Raw genomic sequence first — 21,072 nt, forward strand, 5'->3', positions numbered from 1 at the left:
CATTTCTATCCTATTGAGAGAGGTGAGATCAATAGACAAAGAGAACAACTTAAAGAGGCTGGTCGATCTAAAGAGGCTCTTGCTTTTTTGGATACCCTGTTTGGGATGGTGGATTTGTAGAGGCTTGCACCAGTGTAAGGAAATATCTCTGTGCATGTTTCTGGATGGGAAAGGGGTGTGTGAAGGGTGGAGGGGTAAGGTTCATGACAGGGAATCCCACTATCAGCAGCATCAGTCCTCCAGGGATCTCATTATTCACTGCTCAAGCTGACTACATCATAACAAACCCCCAAGTGGTCACACATTCGGGCATTTGTATTGGTGAGTGTACACGGGTGCATGCGCGAATGGTCCATAATGTGAAAAGTAATATAAATCCCTGAAAACGAAATGATATAAAAATCCACAAAAAATTATAAATGAGACACTGAGAGAATAAAAACGGTGACAGAGATAGAGAATAGATAACACAGACTTCCAGATTGTGAGGTTTTCAGAGGGAAAAGGGCAGGAATTGAGGAGGTGAAGCAACAGTTTTTGGTTGGCTGGCTCAGGTCCCGGTTGCTGATTGATCTCCAGGTGACAGCCGGCGTCGGGGGCCCTCGGCCAGGCTGTCATTCCCTCGTGCTCTCTCACCCACCCTCCCCCTCTCATCTTCGCTCTGTCGCTCCCTCTTTCTCCCCCACTGCTTTTTAAGCTCTCAGTTGTGCCAACTAATCTCTCACCTTCTTCTCTCTCCATTGATTCAACTTCTAGCTCTCTCTCTCTCAATCGTACTCTCTCTCACCATCCTCATCATCATTCTGCTCCTCCACCTTTTTCACCCCTTCAGTGGTGACAGTTGGTTTCTCTGCTGCTCTCTTTTACCCTCCAACTTTGCCTTTTTGTTCCCCCACTGCTGGGAACCAACTGTCCTCTACTAAGCGCTGTCCATTTCACACCACCTATTTAGTATGCAAGACAGCATAATTGCTCATGTGGAGGGATTTAGTCTGTGTTTGTGTCTGACCGTGTGTGTGTGTTTGAATCTGAATGTGTGTGTGTGTGTCAGTGTCTGTGCCCTGAAAGCCCACAAATGCAGCACATTAGTTTTCTTCAGACATAGCCTAAGGATATTTTGGTGACCTTGGTCTTCAGTGAGTATGTGCGTGTGTTGCTCAATTATAGGGATTTCATTTTCCTCTGTGTGGGTGTGCACATGCACTCTACAGTTTATGTTTGTGCGTGTGCTCGCGTGTGTATGCACATGCATACATACAGGCACCCTTGAGGGGCATGCTTAATGATAGGCTCGTTTGCACAGCTCTGCCTCTAATGATCTATCAAAGTACACTTAGCCAGTAATTATATGGCCAGTCCCAAAAGGCTTAGGAGGCCCCACAAGGGATATCTAAAAATACAGACAGACTATAGAAAAGCCAGTGTGTTTAACGTAATTCACCGGAATCAATAATATTATGGCCATAACATTTGCTTTAGATTTACGATTTAAAAAAAAAAAAAAGAAATACTTCACGGATATTGGCAAATTAGATTTTCCTTGCTGACATGATCACTCACGTGGTTAAAATGAAGATTGGGATTAAGTGTTCCTCAGGCTTTGCTGAGGATCCATGTGATCCATCTCTCAGATCTCCCCTTTGTCTAGACTTACTGTACTGCATGTTTAGTTCCAGGGCTGCAATCTACTGTTACCTTATGCCCAGTTTTTAAATTATGAATATATATATTCAAAAGAAAAATGCTAAATCAAGAGAACCAGGCTATCAATTCCGCTGAATGATGTTTTTCAAATTCAGTAAAATAGTTATAAAGGAGAGTCAGCCTCTTCTCTAACAAAACCATTAGACCATTATCATCATCATTAATAGAAATTCAAGGGCAGCTACCAGCCGCTCAGATTTCAGCGCTTTGATTTATAATCAGCCAGTATGTGTTCTCCTTAAATGCATTTCACAGTTCTTTTCTGCTTCAAATCACGATAACCTTTGTATCAAAACTGCTCTTTTTGCAGTACTTTTCAGTCGCCACATTTTCTCACGCATCTTTGAGATAAAACTTGCAATTTCACTCATTTTTGTCAATTTTCTCTTTGTCTCCATTTGTTTTGTGGTTTGAAGCAACTGTTTTTGCTGTAATGTGCTTGAAACTGGGTGCAAGCACAAAACCCAGATTCAGACTCAGTGCACAAACACAGTGCCGGTGCAGTGCAGTCCAATCTGAAAGCACTATTGGAGCAGGATTTCAACAATCCAGTCAGAGAGATGGATTTCGACAGATGACATTTACTCACCTATTGTGACAAAAGGCAGGTGGAATATGAAATAGCGTGGGTAGGATTGTAAACGTCGACTGCAGGCTCAACATTGTGATTTTGCATGTCAGAGTTCAATCAGCCTTAACTCTGCACAAAGTGAAAGATGCAGGGTCAGTTTGCTGCTGAAAGCAAATGTGCCTCACTCTTTTCCTACCAGAAAGGAATGGTGTCTTTAGCAGGAGGAATCACCAGCACCATCAGCACCAGCAATGACCAATCAGATGCTCTCATCGTCTCTGTGGACAGCAGACGGTTTTCTAATGAATGAGGGGGTGACTTGTTTTTGTCTGGGAGATTCAGAGTCCCTAAGCACAAATAGTAATAGTATCTCATCCTGACCTTTGTAGGCCTTTTCTGCACTTACCTGGAATATAATTTTAAGTTTAGCCAAGTTGCTTGTTTTTAACATGCAGCAGAGGTGCCCTGCTACACTTCGGCATAACTAAACATTTAGGTTTTCCAGGTTTCTGGGAGCTTGGCACTGGGGATAAGAGGCCTCCCACTCAAAGTCAATATCCGCTGCCTCCTCCTGCCCTGCTTTGCCCCGAGTCTGTATCAGTTCAGTCACCCACTATTGTCTTCACAGCGGAGTGACTCATGCTTGGTCTCCTCTTGGTTTGAGAGCTTCCTCTACCTATCTGCTTATCATTTATTTAATTCACTGATCTATTCACTCTTTTTGTCTGAACGTCCATTATATGATTTTCCTAATCCCCTCTCATCCACTTTCCTCTTGCAGATGAAAAAGACCATTTCTCTGCTTTAATTTTGGGATTTTTCATTTTTCCGTTGTCACATATCAGTGCCATAGACTTTATAAGCATTTCTCTGGGAGCTTGTCAAGATTTTCGTTTACCTGACTAAAGTAGTTTTTTGGTTTGTTTGTTTTTGCTTTTTTATTTAGATTTTGACCTAATCCTTAAGGCTAAACCTGACATTCACACAGGCATCTTTTACTTGTCTTTTCCAATGTATTGTCCATGGTAAGCCATCCCAGCTTTACCTGCCAACTCTTTCCTCCCACACCACGCCTTTTGGTTTTCGACCCGAGTCTCCCCTCAACAACTCACCATCCCCTCTTATCTTCAGAGTCCATGGCCTTGGTGACAGACAGATAGTTAGACTGGGCTTGGTTTGGCTGTCATAAGGTAGATGGCACAACGGGCTGCCAGGTGAAGGCTGCCACCTGAGGGGTTACTGGGTTCTGACACCTCTATTAACCTTCAAGAGACGTCCATCCCCCGCTACACCCCCACCTCCTCTCTTTCCTGCTCTTCCTCATCTCTATCCCCACCCGTCCCCCTGTCTGCTGTTCCCCAGGCACAGGAAAACCAGCTTGTCCCTAGAGCAAAAGAGCCAAATAACAAATACCTGTATTTTCTTCTCCACCTCAACCTAGAGCATTTCAATATGCCATGTATTTCTATTTCCCTTTCCCTATTATCTGTCGTCTCAGTGTCCTCGTTTTCCCCTTCATTTTCTTCCCGTCCTTCTGTCTAATTCTCGCCCCTTGGTTTCCACTAATCACACAATGGCCCGTATGTCAGAAAATGCATATGGCCAGTGCAAAATGCATGATTTGGTGCAGCGATGCATAGCTAAATGGTGAGAATGAACAAATTGTTCCAGCTTTCTCATGTCAATCAACCGGAATAATGGAAGTTAATGCAAACTAAATGAGACAAATGTGAACATGTTTGATTAACACGTCCTTTTTACCTTGACAATAATGCAGTGTATCATTTGATGTTATTTAAAGCAGAGTACGGTAGATTATGGCAGAATAACGTGACATGACAGCTCACATCAAGTCTGCTTCATTCGCCCAGTAATCATTTTCTGTCTTTCTGCCTGTCTCTTTCTCATGTTTCCCTGCAGGAGTTCTCTTTACTACGACTGGATGATGTTGCGGACCAGAGAGTCAACATAGTCGGTTTTTCAGTCTTCAACAAAACTCATCCATTCTTCCAGGATTTTGTGCTAAGCCTCAACCGCTCCTGGCAAGAGAACTGTGACCATGCACCCTTCGCTGGAACCCCAGTTAGTCCAAACAACACACACACATGGTCACACACACATGATCTCACACACACTGTGAAGACTAAGGTTACCCATGTAAGAATAATGGAAGAACCCTCTTTATTTATTCCCTTACCAAGTCCAAACAGGGCCTTCCTAGGGATTACTCTACCAGTGCACTGCTTTATCTCAAACTCACCAACTGAAGCACTGAAGTCACTTAGACACGAAAATGCCTGTGAAATATACAAGGATGACATTTATCCAGTTAACTGCTGTGATTGCAGGTGTTGCTGTAGGCAATTGTTGTTTCCCAGACAGCTCATTAGCAGCGTTTGGCACCCTACTTATTACATTTATAATGGCATCTTCCTTGTTAAATTTGCTTCAGAGGAAATGCAAAACAAAAGAGCGACTTACCTTCACAGCATCCTCCCCTTAAATCATCCACTGTTCTCATCTAAACAGTGTCTCTAGCTCTACATTTAACATACTGTGCTCTGCACATTTGAATTGAGTGACTTCAAAACAGCCTCCAATCACCAAACTACTGTTGGCATTTGAATGACTGAAGACTGTTGCAGGTTTGTACGGGGGTTTTTTTCTGTTTATTTTTTGAGCTAACAACACTAGACAGAAATACTGGGCCTCATGCAAGAACATTTTATATTCTTATCACAACGCTTATCTGAGTTTTCTACCTCGGATGCAGCAAGTAAAATGTTGCAAACTACCTTCATAAACATACTATTTGTAAATGGCTGCTTGTTTATGAGATGGAAATTTACAGATACCCTTATAATCCCTCTGAAGGCAATGGACTCTCACCCATTTGTCCAGAAGTGTCACTCATAAAAAAGACATCTGAGAGTAACAAGAAGAGCTAGAAGACTGAATTCCTGCTCTCAGAGACCAGTAAAGAGAAGCTGTGTCATGGCTTAAATGCTAATATAGTATGAACTTTCTCTCATTCATCACATATATTATATTAATAAGTGCTGAAGCTTACAGTATAATTTTTATATATTTTAGACACATACATATGAAGTTGAATTTATGCTGTATTTGAGTTAAACATCTTCAAAGTAATTAAGGTAGAAATTTTCTAGCTTTGGAGGTATCTTACTTTTTCCAAACACGTGAATAATTAGAAATACAACAAATACAACAAAGAACCAATAAAATCAACACTGGGTACCAAAAAGCAGCCACTGTCAAAAGTCTTTGTTGTCTTGAGGGCTTCATTAGGAGCCAGAAATCCAGCACAATCAATTAATGAATGAGTCTTCTCTCTGTTTGAAGTTAAGAGAAAGTTAAAAAAAAAAAAAAAAATGAAACAAATGCACTCATATGTGCACCCTTCATCCCCTTCTGCCTCACACAAGCTGGGTGGTGAAACAGGTTAAGAATGGTTTGAACACAGCAGGAAAAAATGTTGTGTTCTGTGCACAGCAGGTCACTTGGATACTTCTGAGCCTGCAGCAATTAGGACTTGTGACTAATTAGCTAATAACTAGAGAGAATAAAGGCTGATGACAGCAGAGCAAGAAAGTGATTAACTCATTTAGACATGCACATAGATAATATGCTGTCTTTTCATTAACAGTAATTACGTCTGGAGGAAATGTGACTGTGGGGGCTCACATACACAACAAATGCATACAAGTGACCTCTTTACATGTGTAGACGTAATACATTTAATGCATTCAAGATAGAGACTGGTGCCGTGCCAGCTGATCATAAAAGTTCATCTCAGAAAATGCAGGGTGTGACATTTAAACGGGATTGGGTTCATAGGAGAAGAAGGTTTTATAGGAGCCAAATTATGGCAGGACACATTATTCCTTTTTTTAATTATGCCTTTAAATATCGTGCAATTTTGTGATGACATTTATATTGTTAAATTAGCATCAAGCAAAGTAACCACACAGATGCAAAGATAATCCTTACCTTCATCTGAGACTAAAATATCCAACACAAGATGTGACTGTATTTGTGTCAGAGAACATCAAACAAAACCACAGGCTGAAAATGCCAAACTTTAAGAACTTCCCTTGAATAGTTACAGATTTAGAATGTGACTGACACAGCAGCTTGTCCCATTTAGTCTGGAGTTGCCATTTGCTAATGTGCAGTGGCTCCTGAAGCATGCAGATCTTACTTGTGCACTGTATTTCTGCATATCATCAGCTGAGACAGTGGGCCTCAAGGAAAAAAAACAACACTGATTTTTTTCTATCCAGAAATTATACTAAGACACAAAAGACCTGTTGTACAAGTCATATAAGATTAACTTACTGATACTGCCTACTCTATATGCTACACAGAAAGGAAGTGAGAGTAAATGCCATGCCATCATTAGCCTCACATCGCAGATATTAATAGATACAAGTGGAATATAATCAGAAATACTGCTGTAACATTTTGGCATGCTTTTTAAATCTGAATGCTTGACTTTATCTTTTAAGACATTACTTCCACATGTCACACCTAAAATTCATGGACTCATGGTTGTAATGTGTCCATGGGCATGTTTTTTTTACACCTTAATGTGCAATCCACTAATTATGCTAACCAATTTAAGGTTGTAATACATCACAGTTTTGCTGTTTAATTCCCTGTTGTAATTATCCTTGGTCTCCAGAATTTACAATGCATCACAATTCCTCCTAGTCCTCTATCAATATCAAGCAAACATCGGGGCCATTTCATCTCTAGTTCCATTACACAGATGTACAGCAGTGAATCTCAGACCCTCCTCTACCTTCTAATGCGGGGCATCATGCATTTTAATCAAATGTACATAGCAGGATGCAGTGGTAGTGACGATGAGGCTGTTTGTACAGGGGAGATGAGAGGAAGAGCTGCCTCTCCCACTGTTTTCTGGCCCTCACTGAGAGAGGCAGGCGGTAATTGGAATAGTCAGTGTGTGCCAGCTTCAGTGGGGATAAGAGTAGGAAGGACAGAGTCTCTCAGAGAGACAGAGAGAGAGAGAGAGAGACAGAGAGAGAGAGAGAGAGAGAGAGAGAGAGAGAGAGAGAGAGAGAGATGGTTTTCAACGCTGTCAGCAGATCAGAGTCTTTCTAATGATCTAATGGAATAATCTCACTGCCACTCCAGGGATGGGTTAACCCCTCACTGACCGCTAACCACTGACATGTTACACTTGCAGTTTGTGTGCTTTGAGTTTTTGCAGTTTTAAATGTGTGTGTGTGTGTGTGTGTGTGTGTGTGTGCGTGTGCGTGTGTGTGTGTGTGTGCACGCACACGCTGAAATGCATAATGTATTCACCTTCCTCCCTCCCCTTTCCCTCTTCCTCTGCAGCTCTCCTCAGCTCTGCTCTTTGATGCGGTATACGCGGTGGTGGCGGCGGTCCAGGAGCTGAACCGTAGCCAGAACGTTGGCGCCACTCAGCTCTCCTGCAAGTCCTCCAAGATCTGGGAGCACGGCACCAGCCTCATGAATTACCTGAGGATGGTAAGATTGCCTCTGCTGGATGTGATGGAAACAGATGACAGTATTGGCCTCTACAGTCCCTAAAGGAGTAGTTCAACAGTTTTGGAAAATACGGTTGTTTGCTTTCTTGAGTTAGAATAGAGAACACTGATACCACTGCAATGTCTGTACAGTAAATATGAGGCTGCAGCCTGCAGTTGCTTAGCTTAGCTTCGCATAAATACTGGAAACAAGGGCAAACAGCTCACCTGATTCTGTTCAAAGATAACAAAGTCTGCCTGCCAGCACCTGTAAAACTCACATATTAGCCAGTTATATCTCGTCATATCTCACATTATTATCTGCTGTCAGTAAAAATATCTAGGTTATAAAATACGAATTAACGCTCAGAAAGCCAAGCAGTAATGAACATCTCCGTAAGTTTGACAGTCTGACGTCATTTAATTAATTCTGTGTGCGACTCTTGTTGTTGTTGTGGTCTTGTTACCGTGAAGTTGTGAGGAAGGCAACAGAAACTCCACAAAGGCTAAAAAAATAGTCTGACACATAACCCTCAGTAAAACCACAAATTGTCATTTTTACAATTTGTTTTTTGTTCAGTTTAAACAAATGTGATACAGCATGTTAATTAGTGAGCTTTAGGAGTGTTGGAAGGAGAATTACCTTTTCCTTCTGTTTCTTTGCAAGGATCTTCACATCTATCTCTCAGCAAGGAAGCGAAAAAGCTAGCTTCCCAAAATGTCAAGTTATTTTTCAAAGTTGTGAGCCTTTTCACATTTTTATGTGTTTTTTTCTTCCTGTTTTCTGACTCTCTCATTTGCAACAATAAAAAGTACAGGAGATTACATTAATTAGCTGATGTCAGATAGCCAGGCTTGTTGAGATCTTCATTATTGCTTGACTTGCTACACATGAACTGGTTATTTTAGAGCCTAGATATTTTCAGTGGGAGCAGATAATAATGTGGAGTCTGTGCTCTCATCTTTTTTAAAGATATACACCCTATCCACTAGGTCAGTTTATCTCAACTCTACATTATACTGTGAGACAATGGAGGAGTGATAAAGATGAGCTGTCAGTGAATAAAATGTTCTTTCCTATTAGGAAGAAATGGCTGTAAGTGATTGGCCTATCGAAATACTTGAATGTGGCATGTGTTCGATATCAGACTGTTTGTCTTTCTCTCTCAGAGAAAGAAGACGTGACTAATGGCTCTCCTATTTGGCTGTAAATTGAAGATATTACAGCCTCGTCTTCATATTATTATTCTAAATGTGACATATTTCAGAAGGCTGGTGCTGAGCCAGTAGTGCTAATGTAGCCTCCAGTCATATCCATAATATGTGTCGCTGAGAGGGAAGAAGCAGGATTATGTGGTGACGTCTTTTAACGTGTTGCTGTCTCTGTGTTGGATAGGTAGAATTGGAAGGTCTAACAGGCCACATTGAATTCAACAGCAAAGGTCAGAGGTCTAACTACGCCCTGAGGATAATGCAGAACAGCAAGGACGGCCTAAGGCAGGTAAAGTACCTCCCAGTCTTACAAATCTGACTTTGGTATTATTTGTCTTCAACCTAATCACACGATATAGATTCAGGCAACGCCAGTACAGCCTTGCCACCGCATAACATTCATGTGATTGGTTCAAAAGAATTTACATATAAATAGTCTGGTATTTCTGAACTGACCCACACACACATTCTTCCATTTTCTCTTTAGATAGACACTGGCCATAATAAAACTGTTATTGCTGAACACAAAGCACTCCAGCACAGTCCTGATCCCAATAGGGCGCTACTTCTGGCAAATGTTACAGTTGTATTTATGGCAGGGATGTAATGTGAGCTGGATCGTACAGCAGGGAGCTGTGATAACACTTGTTCAACTGATGTCTTTTGGTGCAGACAATCCCCATTATCCTATACCGGCAGAAGTTAAGGTGCCAGAGGACAAAATTAAATATTAGGGGTGCCTCTTTGAAGGTGGCAAGAAGCATATTTTTACAGAAAATAAATTCAGGTTAAAACCGAAGCCAAAAGGTGCTGGCTTTGGCACTGCTCCTGCTGTTGCTGGTTTCACAGATATATCTGTAATTGTGAATAAACACTCGGTCCACACTTGAGGATGTGATTCTTTATGGAACAACGAATCACAGCAGTAATATTTTACTACAGTAATATTTTACCGACTTGTTTTACAAAATGACTATATCAGCAGGAATTTGTGGGTAGCACTGATCTATACCAGTCGCCCCAGTGTTGCCTCAGTGCATGCTGGGATTTCAATCTTCCTACACAAACAGTCTTGTTTTGCTCGTTTGTTTAATGAAAATACACCCTGAACTACCCTGCACAGTCTCTGAAAGTGATCTCCCCTGACATCTCTTTGTTTCACGTCAGGGAACACGGTTTCAAATTATTTTACAGTTTGTTTTTTTTTTTTTTTTTTTTTTTTTTCAGATTAAACACATTTACAAGGATTACAAGAAGTGAAAATAGTCAGTAATGAAATATAAGTGACAAGAGCTTTTGAACAGATTAGAGTACTGTCTGTTAATGCGTGGATGGCAGGGCTGCTATGCACTGTGAGACATTACAGCAGTAGTTTCTGATGCTTCGTGTCAAGGATTCACAGATTGAGAAACGTTAAACCTCACATCTGTAGTATCTGATTTCTAGAAACCCTGCCTGAAGACTTGTTGTTCGATACTGTATGATGTACATAAAACCAGTAAATGTCACCAGTAAAAATGTGTAAACACAGAAATAACCGTAAAATTCAAGTGGTGTATGTATTTTTTTGAACCCTCTGATAGAGAACCAGTGACCGGGAGTTTAGCAAGGCAGGTAGAGACAAGATCGTTGCTTCAAATCCAAGACTGGCTGGGGAAAATCTGTTTGGGCAAAGTGATTACCCAATACTCTCCCATCCATCAACAGCATCTCCAAATGCTCCAGTGGAGCTGAGCCGTCACCAGCAGTAAAAATTTGTGGCTGGTCTCCCAGGTAAAAAAGTATAGGTTGTACGTGAGTGATTGGTGGAAGGCGAAAAACGATTCAGAGGTAAACATCAGCACAAAAGTATAGCAGAAGCTCTGAATAGCTGAGTGATAGAGGTGTGGATCAAGATGAATAATCTGGCTGTGGTCCTGTTTACTTTTATGGTAATAGATGCGTAACCCTGGGTTTTAAAATATTTATAAAGATAGCATCTTTCATGTGAGTCACAAAAAAGCTAAAGTTTCCATTTTATACACTGATGTGTTGTGACAGATATCACAGTGTGTGCCATATCAAGGAATTGGGGGATAAATAAGACTATAGTGGTGAACCAAGTGACGGGGAAAATTCACAAAATAAATTAAAAGGGGGAAATGTATATTGATGACTTATATAAGTACAAAAACAGTTTTATCTGCCAGCTCAGTTTAAAGAAGTAGAGAGTTTTTCGTGTCAACACAGTCCTTGAAATTGTTTTTGACGTTATAAAATTCTACATGTATGTAGCAGTGACAGTTGGATCTTGCAACATGTTTTCATAAATGCATTAGTTTTGCCAAAAGACTACTGTTGAGTGCCTTGAGCATAGATTAAGCTTCAGTTTGGCAACATACAGATCCAAGACCGTGATGTACTTTGGAGATGAGTACTGTGTCAGTGCAGATATAAGCATTAATTTCAAATACAGACCATAAATGTATATTATCTATGTTATGACCTACTTCATACATCCTTAATACTGTAATGAATAACCTATAAAGTTCACACAAGTTTACCCAGTTTTAAAATCACAAATCATTGCTTCCATTTTGCAAAAGGTATAAGCAGTGACGAGAAACCAGATCATCTTTAGTGACTATAACATATCATGACATCAACGTGACATCTGTGCACTTGTACACTACGTAAGAAAAACAACAGTAAAGACAGTGGTGGGCGTAGGATTGTATACATGCATATACCTCAGTGGTGACATGATAAAAAAAAAACATTTTCAGTGTCATTTTCTCATGCATTTCATGATATCTGCACACTGTGTAGCTATGCTTTGCAGAGCACACGTCTAATCTGGTTTGTTCACTCCCGTTACAGATGCCAACGTGAGGGGAGACACAATAAGCAGGCTCTCTGCATCTGGGGTTTGATGGCCAGTAGATGCTCATCTATAAACACACATAGATGCAAATAATCAGGCAAACATGTTCTCCTTTGCTTTTATCCAACTAAACTGAATTCAGTAGTTATTCTTCTTTTTCTCTGTCCCCCTCATTGTCTAAGCTTCTTTCTCACTCCTATTCTGTCCATACAATGAAAGGATTACACCTGACTATCTGCTGGCGTCTACTCGATACATGTGTCCTTTTATGAGTGAATAGCACAGACTACTCTGAATGGTCGAATTTACATTCAGTAGCTGATATTGTGTGCTAGTTTTACACAGCTTGTTTTTTTTACACAGCTCTTAAAACCCTGTTTTCTATAAATGCCAGGACTCAATATTTCACATTTCATCTAAAGGCCTAATGCTTGATGTAAAGCGATAACTGTAATCCCTCAAGTTTATGCTTTTTCATGGTGCTGTGCCAAACTATGCATAGTATCTCCCCTGAAAATACCTGTCCTTCACCCTGACAGCTATAATGTGCCATTCCCTGTTGCCCCGAGTGTTGTGTTTTTCTGTCATTGCTGCATTATGTATGCAGCAATGACAGATAAGTTATTAACTTATCCATAATCCAACAAACTGTCCCCACTCTACTGCTGCAGATAGCTGTATTTTTGCTCTCTTATCTACAGCATTTTAAGTAGTTGTTGTTATCGTATTTTGACACAGACAAAACACAGACAGACAAACTGAGTTTCACCCGTCTGTTTTAAAGCATTTGATCCTTTTCAGTACGGCTCCATGGAAGAGGGGATGGAGTTCCAGACTGAGTGTGAGAAAAATCTTACCTAAGCAGCCGGTAAAAGAGTCAGACAGCGGCCCATCTGCCTTTATTAACCTTGTCTGTCTCCCCATGTCCCCTCTTTATACTGGCACTGGGCCAGTCAAGCAGAGGGATAATGCTATCAGGGCTAATGTGATGATTTCAACCAGAAGTATTATAAAGCAGCCCTGCCAGTTATGTTAATGGGGAGAGCAAAGGTGTTAGACGAGGGGGGGGGGCAGGATGGGGGTGTTGTTTGTTTTGTTGACTAACACCTCCCACATGCTGTTGGGTTGGGGCTTCTTCAGCCAGGCAGACACTGGAGGTGCCAGGGCCTTGGCAGAGATAAGGAAGGTGGCTCACTGCCCACACACACACACACACACACACACACACACGCACACACTCACACCTACACACACCGAGTTTAAGCAGAATATTTGCAAATCAGCACATGTGAGGTTGACACTGATACTATCTTCTGTCTGGTTACGATAGAGTAGTAGCATTATAGTCTACAACGCCCTCACTGTGTCCTGCCAGAAAATGCAAGATGCATGTCTCTCATTCAGAATGCAACCTGAAAAGAGAAAAGAATGTCTTCCATCAACATCCATCCAAAACTTTCTGGAGCTACAGAGCAATGAAGTGTGTTGCATGCAGCTGTGGACTGCCATTTCTCTACCCTACTTCCTCATTCATTCCTTAGTTAGTACCACCCGCCATCTTCTCATCCCAAGCCCTGTGGCTGTGCTATAGATCGCCTCACACGTGTAACCATCAGCTCCTCGGGGGGTTCAACACTCTACAGCCAATCACCGTCACAAATTGAATTTCTCAAGCAGGCATTTTCACACATCGCACACTCGCACACATCACACACACTCACACTCTGTTTTATCCGTTCTCTGCCCATCCATCCGTCTGTTTAGGCAACATCTCGGGTTGTTTTCTGCATCACTTTATAACCTAACAAGTAATGAGCACCAGTCACTGGATCTACTTTGCCTTTTGCATCTTTGATGTAAGTATCAGGTCTGATTAGAATATTAATCCTTGCTTGTGCTTGAGCGCTAAGGATTTGGAGAAGGACATCCATGCTTTATTTTTAAATCAAACCTCCTCATCTGTAGTAGTCAGTAACAGTTAGTCCTCACTGGATCTGTTCCCACTAGTTCAGGACTGCAGCAAGGATTGCAAGGATTTGCATTCAGAATGTTAACCAAAAAAATAGGAAATGTTTTTTTTTTTTTAATTTCTTTTGTTTCTTGTTAAAAATACATTGTTGACTTACTGAAAAAAAAATATTTTTTGCCAAATTCTTCACAGAGAGATTCTATAATGTTATCTGAAAGTGACCCATCTAGAGTACCTTAACTATATAAGCATAACATAAAAGCAAAATAGCAGTATTCAATTTAAGCTTGAGAACCACCATTTCAGATGACAGTTTGGTTAGCCTACCTCACTTCCAGAGTATGGTGTGCCTGCATTATGTAATCATTTTTATTTGTTCAGTTTTGGCAGGCATAGTAAATTTCCCAGCTGCTCCTGTGCGGACAGCCAGGTAGGCCAATGATGATGGTGTAAGAAGTTGGCATGACATAGTCCGTGCTCTGGCCGAGGCACCACTGGCACCTGTTACCAACAACAATCCACAGAGGAGGAGAGTGAGGCAGGTGGCGGGAGTGAGCGAGAGAGAGAGAGAGAGAGGGAAAAGAGTGATGAGGGAAGAGGACAAGAGGATGACAGGGAGGAAGCAAATGAGACAGAAAAGGTGTGTGAGAGAAAAATAGGAAATGAAGGACAGAGGTTAGGACAAAGCTATAAAACTTTAAAACAATATTCCTGCATATCAAATAACAGCTGGGGCTCTTTTTTTGTACCTGCACTATTTTAGCTGTCAGCACACCTAATACTGACAGCAGCAACACCAACCTTTACCCCTATTTCTTCTTGAAATGACTAATCATATTATTTTAAGTGAATTGACTGTAATCCTCTATATCCTTTTGCTACGTCCTTTCACAAGCCATTGTAATGAGCTAGATAAAGGAGCTTAATATGAAGAACCATCTCGGCTTGTGTGTGTGTGTGTGTGCAAATGTGAACTTGTTTCTGAGTGTATGTCCTCCAGATGGTGTGAACACCAGGGGTACGGCGTAAAACACTATCACTCTGGATATATACATACAAATGGCTAATATAACTCAACCTGTTCCTCTGAACACACAGATGGCTTTCTCTTCTCCTGGAACATGAAAAGATGGAGCAGTTTCCTAACCCACATCCTTGTTGCTAGAATGGATTACAGCATTTTCTGTGTGGGGGATCAGAAGTATGAGAGCTGTTGTCACTTTATTGTGATACTGCAGCTGTAGGACCACTGACTGATCTATCTGACATCAGTTCACAGTGTGTATGTGCTGTTGTGTGGCAGCACATGCATGTATGCATGATTTTTATGTTTATGCTTTGTGTGTGTGTGTGTGACTGAGAGCTGATGGGGTTGATGCCAGCCCCCGCTGCCTGCCTCTTGGCTCTGTACACAATCACACACAACGAGCCCACCACCATCTTTGCATGTTTAGCAGAGGCACAAGTGTTTTCCAAAACAAACACACTGCAGCCTGCCAGCCAAGCGCACCACAGCACACACATACTGACAGAGCAGTCCAGCCTCTCTCCAGCCCCCTGGCCTCCGTAGACTGGCCCTCATTTTCTGCATGGAGCTCACTGACAGCAGCACGCCTGTTAATTGGAGAAAGCTGTAAAATGAGTAATTATTGCAGTTTGGGGAAGGCAAGCTGTTGCCTGTTACAGCACTAGCCTCTGTTGTGTGGCAATGCAGAAGAAAGAATGCTATGAATCAGCTATAGAGTGCTATGAAATCAGCTTCCACATCTGTGCCTGTTGGTGTATTTGTGTATGCGTGTGTTTTTGTACATGCCACATGCACACGTGTTTGTCCCTGTGCATTGTAGAGGGTTGTTGAGCTGCAAACACTCTAGGCCAATTTCTGGAGAGAAGAGAATCACTAATTAAGCTTTATGATGGAGGCACTTAATCACGGCTTCGGTTTACAAACCACCTGTGAGAGAGAAGGGAGAGAAACAAGAGAGAAATATTTTGAGTTGCAGAGGCACAGTTGAAGAGACAGGAAGGATTGGGTTATGAGTTAGGTTACAGCAGGACACTCTGGCCAGATGTGGAAAAAGGCCAAAGGCCAATGGCAGCATGTCTCAAAGCAAATTGTTCTCATTATAAAATCCACAGGTGATTTGAAAAAGTCGATGATCAACAATAGATTCTGCTCTGAGATTCTAGTGCATTCATAATGTGTTCTTGTGAAGCTTTCAAGATTGAACTTAGCTCAACTGCCAAAGCTGTAAAACAAATATGAGAAAGAGTTTGAGGCATTTTTTTTCTTTAGTGACTGGGACTGTGGATGCACCAGTTGTCACTGAAGCTGCACAGTTTCTCTCACTTTGTTTTTTGCCAACTTCAAATTCTGCTCCCCTAATCCCATCAACATAACTTGAAAATGTGTTTTTTTTTTCCATTGAGTTCTTTTTTTTCCATTACTTCCACTGTAGTAATAGAAATCTCTCTAGGCAAATGCGCAAGCTGCCTAAACAACCCTTGGCAGATTTACTGAAATAGAAAACAAGTGTCCCAAGCTCATTTTTTTTTCATCAGGGTAGATTACATTTGCTGCAGCATTAAGAGTGAATTGCCTAAATACAAAGAACTGATTAAGTTTCTAGCTCAGGTAGAGAATACTCCATCCTTCGGTCCGTGCGTCACATTCTCATGAATGCGATTTCTCAGGACGTCCACTTGGATTCAAGGATGAACTGATTAGAAATTGGTTGTCAAAGGTCAAAGGGCAAGGTCACTGTGACCTCACAAAATGTGTTTTTGGTCACTGATTATCATAAAATACCCTTTTATGCCTTTTGATAAATTCCCTCAAAGTCTTCACTACATATATATATGCGTCCAGACAGAAATGGATGTAAACTGCAACTTGACTGGTTGGCAGAGACACACAACTGCGAGAGATAATTCTGTTTTTTTTTAAATAGACTTTAGTCCCCCAGGTGTCCTTGTGCCAAGGTCTTCAGAAGCAAAGCCAAGGAGCAGAGGTGGTTAAGTAAAAGGAGAGTCTTTCTATCCTCATCTGCTTCCCTGTTTGTGAGGGAATGCTGAGTGCCTGGAATATCTTAAGACACACGCACAAACACATGCTCGCACACTCTCGGACACACATAGATACCGCATGGGCACCACTTCAATTTGCATGAAATGATTTGAGCTGTGTTATTTACACAAGACTTCCTCCAGTTAAAGGGTGAGCATGCTCGTTCAATTTCTTTCTCTTTTCTATTGGATTTATTTATTTCCTGTCAGCACTGCTCCTATGTTTATTACGGCAATCTGCTTTTTTCTTCCCCTCCCCTTTTCTTTGCTCCCACCCGTCTCTGAGAACTATTACTCTAGCAACCCCCGCTGCTATGGATGCAGATGCACTCAATTCAGGTTTCTCTCCACTGCTGCAATGTGAGGGAAGGAGGGAGGGAAGGGCCAGGTACGGCAATGTAGAGAGGGGAAAAAGGGGGGGGGGAATGTAAGGGGATGAGAGGTGTGGGGTGGTGCGCTGCAGGTTGACAGATTCAAGACTGTTTCCACCCTTTTTCCTTTCCTTGAAGGACATTATCATAGGAGCCTGGTGTAGCTCAGCACATCACGACATGGCTTGGATCTCTTTCTCTGCCTCGGGCTCAAGCAGAGATGAGTACATCTTAACCAGGTCTGATAGACATACAGGGGCTAATATGTAAGAGCTGCTGCTTGAGCTACTGCCACTAAGTTTAGAGACTTAGGTAGCCCTCTGATCTCATCCAGCTGTGCCGTTTAAACATACTTCAGTCTTTGACTCAGCGTGTGTGTGTCTGTGTGAACGAGAGACTCAGACAGAGAAATAGTCTGTATTAGAAAGAAAGTCACTCTGTGTTATAGATGTGTGATTGCAAATAATAATTACCACAAGTTTTACATCGCAAGAGGTGACCGTTTTAATCAAAAGGAAAGGTGCTCCAGATGGCCTCCTAAAACAAGGTGCTCTGGTGTTATACATAAATTCCTGGCCTGTAAATTGAGTTTTACTGTCCTGCAAAATTCATAAAATGCCTGTGAAATTTAAAATCTCCCAAGAAAAGGCCCCCTGGTCGTACCCAATCTGGTAGTCAACAAAGGAAGTATATAATATTGACTATTTGAGGGCAAAGCCTGGAATGGAAAGCTGCTAGTTGCCAGCAGGGAAAAGGAGATAGTAGTGGCATAAATTCATTGTTTATTTGCCAGTATGCAATGCGGCTGTATTATTTCACTGTTAAATAAAATTGTTCCTGAAAAGTTGCAGAGAATCTCTGAGGATCAGATCAAGGAACTATAAAGCCTGCTGGAAAAAAAAGGAGTTCCTCTCTTTTCTGGGTTTTTGTATTTGTATTTTGTGTTTATACAATATTTTATCTATTGCCATATCCCAGTAATAACATTCAACATCGCATCAACGAGCATTACAGTGAGATTTAGTTGTCAGTATTCTGCTGTTGTAGATGGTGTGTGTTTATGTTCATTTGCGTGTGTAGTTCATGTTTCATGCCACTGGAACTGCAGCAGGTTGCAGCAGCATGTCAGACCACATTAACTTCCAAATATTATCCATTAAACACGGTTTCTCTTTCACCTTGTTTTTGTGCCATCTACTTTTTTTCTTTTCTTCCATTTCTGTACGTTTCATTGTGGAGACCGAAGGTGCCCTGTGCTTTTCCAGCAGGGAATTTAGACTTTGGAATCTACTGCCTGGAAGCTGAAATTAAAAGTGTGAATTCACTATCGTCTTTTCTATCACTTCCTCCAACAACATTTTGCATGCCCACTTCATTTTTCAGGTTCAGTTATCCCTGGTGTAGCTCCTTCTTTCATGTTGCTTTAATCTCTCTGGTGTTAGTGATGCTCTCTGTTCAGTGTACACTGGTTTTATTTTTTATCACATGTAAACCTTGCTCAGAAAAAGGGTTCTGATGTGGAGAAACTGTTATATAAAGTTTAGTTACAATGTAAAAGCCACACTCCCTCTTTCTAATGTCAGTAACACTCAGTGGCAAAGCCATGGATCGGTTTGTGAGCGGCTTTGTCACCTCCAGTTTATTGCACACAAAGCTGTCTCTGTCATGAGTTAAACGTCCTGAGTGCTGCAGACAGAGACAGAGTCAGAGAAGCTATGAATGTTGAGAAGAAACAACTTGTCTGCTAGCAAAAAACTCATCACTGTTATTAGATTGCTTCTCATTTCATTTTCATTTTATTGATTAGAATGTCTGGCCTAACATGAGCGGGTTTGATTCCAATTATAAGACTTTGTACAACATGTACATACATATGTACGCTAATGCTATCTGACCTAGACACTTTTTTTTCTTTCTTGGACACACATGCACACAGACACAGAGTCATTTTTAGCAGCGATGTGACAGTGGTGAGGACTGTCAGCTGCGCGATACGACTGTTGATTTAAATGTATGGGACTGGGGGAAAGCTGGGCAGCATTGTTTACAAATCATATTAGCCGTCGTTTGGCATATTCTCCCTCAAGACGTTTTTGCATTTCCCTTTTTTTTTTTTCATCTTGACCGAGATTCACCGAGCTGGGAAGAAATCCTGAGCCGGTCAAAGACGAGGTTTGATGCAACTCCCTTCTCCTGCGCGTATGCAAAACACATCAGTGTTACACATATTAGAGGCAGTATATATTGCGGTTAACTATATGGAATTGCAGCCATTCATGTTGTATGAGATCAAATAAGAAATTAATGCAATCCTGTTAAATCATCTACCTGCTCAAAGTTATCTTCCCTGTGCTGTATCTGTGACTACATATTGAAATTCATATTGAAGTTGTCGATGCGGAGACTCACATCACTAGTCTGCACACACCAGCATCCTCTGTGTGTCTCTGGTTCTCTCCTTTGTTTGGTCTCTCAGAGACGTACAGTGGTCCCGTTTCCTCTTTTGTTTTTCTCAGTTTGCACTTTGCAGGCTGGAGATGGGGAATAGATCAAAAGCAGAATGGATGAGCTGTTTTGCAAGATCCCCCAGTCTTAACGGATTTCAAGGCTGGGTGAGACTGCGTATGTGTTGCTTGGCTGAGTGTGTGTGTGTGTGTGTGTGTGTGAGTGTGTAAGTGTGTGAGTGTTTGAGTGTGTGTATTATGTGTGTAGTATGCCTGTACATGCAAATTTATGTGTATGTGCCTGAGTGCCTCTGTGCCTGTGTGCCTCCAAGTTTGCCTCTGCGTCTCTGTTTTTATCAGTCTGCACAGTGCACCCTTGAATTCCTACCAAGACTCCCGATATAATGTAGCTACAGAGCAACCATAGATGCATTGTAACCTTATGGGTATTGTTTCACTTGTTCTCTCTTCTGGGTTCATCCTCGCGTTCTGCTCTCCCAGCAGTCTTGTTAGATACTTTAAAGGATTTCATTTGATATTACATTCATTGTAAGCATTATTTTTTTTATTATTGTAAAACTCAACAAGGGTCAGCAAAACACTTGAAATCTGATTTTCTGCCTACATTGTGCAGTATATATATTAGTCTGCCTCAAACTTATGCAGGGGAGTCACAGTAGCAAAACACGATATATGGACAGACAAATTTCTGTCTGTTCTTCTCGCTGAACCCAGTCACAAGCTCCCCCCTCCGTCCCAGAAGGACCCAAGCAGGTATGATCTGATCTTTGAATCCTCCCAGAATTCTGTTTTGGAGATTTTAAGCAGTATATATTCCTGTGGTGGAGCATTTGTGCTTAGACAGTGTGGTTTTGTCCATCTACACAGTCCTTTTTTTGGCTGCTGTAAGTGCTGTAATGTTTAGCACTTCCTATCCCAGATCTCTATGATACATTTCAGAAGAGTTGGAATAGGTTGAGATCATGAGCTAAGTTGGGTTTGACACACATCCCTATAGGTCTTGGTCCATCCCCAGTGTTTAGAGTACGTCTCCACTAACTTGGTCGCCGTAGATGAAGACATTGGGACTGTCAGCAGTGGACCGGCAGAGCAGGGACTGTGACTGCGAGGGCATCTATTGTTTGTTGTCTGCTCTACAGGGGATGCAGCACTTGGAGAACATGCAGTGCTGCTTTGAAGATCTGCTCTGACAGCCGAAAGACCTTCTCTGCAACCCAGAGCTTGTGTCTCATTATGACGATGGAACAAGCAATGCCATTATTTACCATAATGCCAAATAATGAATGTGCTGCCTAGATTTGGAGTAATTTACCA

The 21,072-nt window shown here is 41.5% G+C and overlaps 1 protein-coding gene across 1 annotated transcript in view; it reads left to right on the forward strand.

The window, feature by feature from the left end:
* grik4 (glutamate receptor, ionotropic, kainate 4) overlaps nucleotides 1-21,072 on the forward strand; it is a 132,397-nt gene that overhangs the window by 80,060 nt on the left and 31,265 nt on the right. The window contains exons 7-9 of the mRNA XM_041046130.1: nucleotides 4,196-4,357; nucleotides 7,661-7,813; nucleotides 9,209-9,313. Of these exons, the coding sequence (XP_040902064.1) occupies nucleotides 4,196-4,357; nucleotides 7,661-7,813; nucleotides 9,209-9,313 (420 nt within the window). The remainder of the gene's footprint in view (nucleotides 1-4,195; nucleotides 4,358-7,660; nucleotides 7,814-9,208; nucleotides 9,314-21,072) is intronic.

This window comes from Toxotes jaculatrix, chromosome 9 (genome assembly GCF_017976425.1).
Source record: "Toxotes jaculatrix isolate fToxJac2 chromosome 9, fToxJac2.pri, whole genome shotgun sequence".
In the NCBI taxonomy this organism is placed as follows: Eukaryota; Metazoa; Chordata; class Actinopteri; family Toxotidae; genus Toxotes; species Toxotes jaculatrix.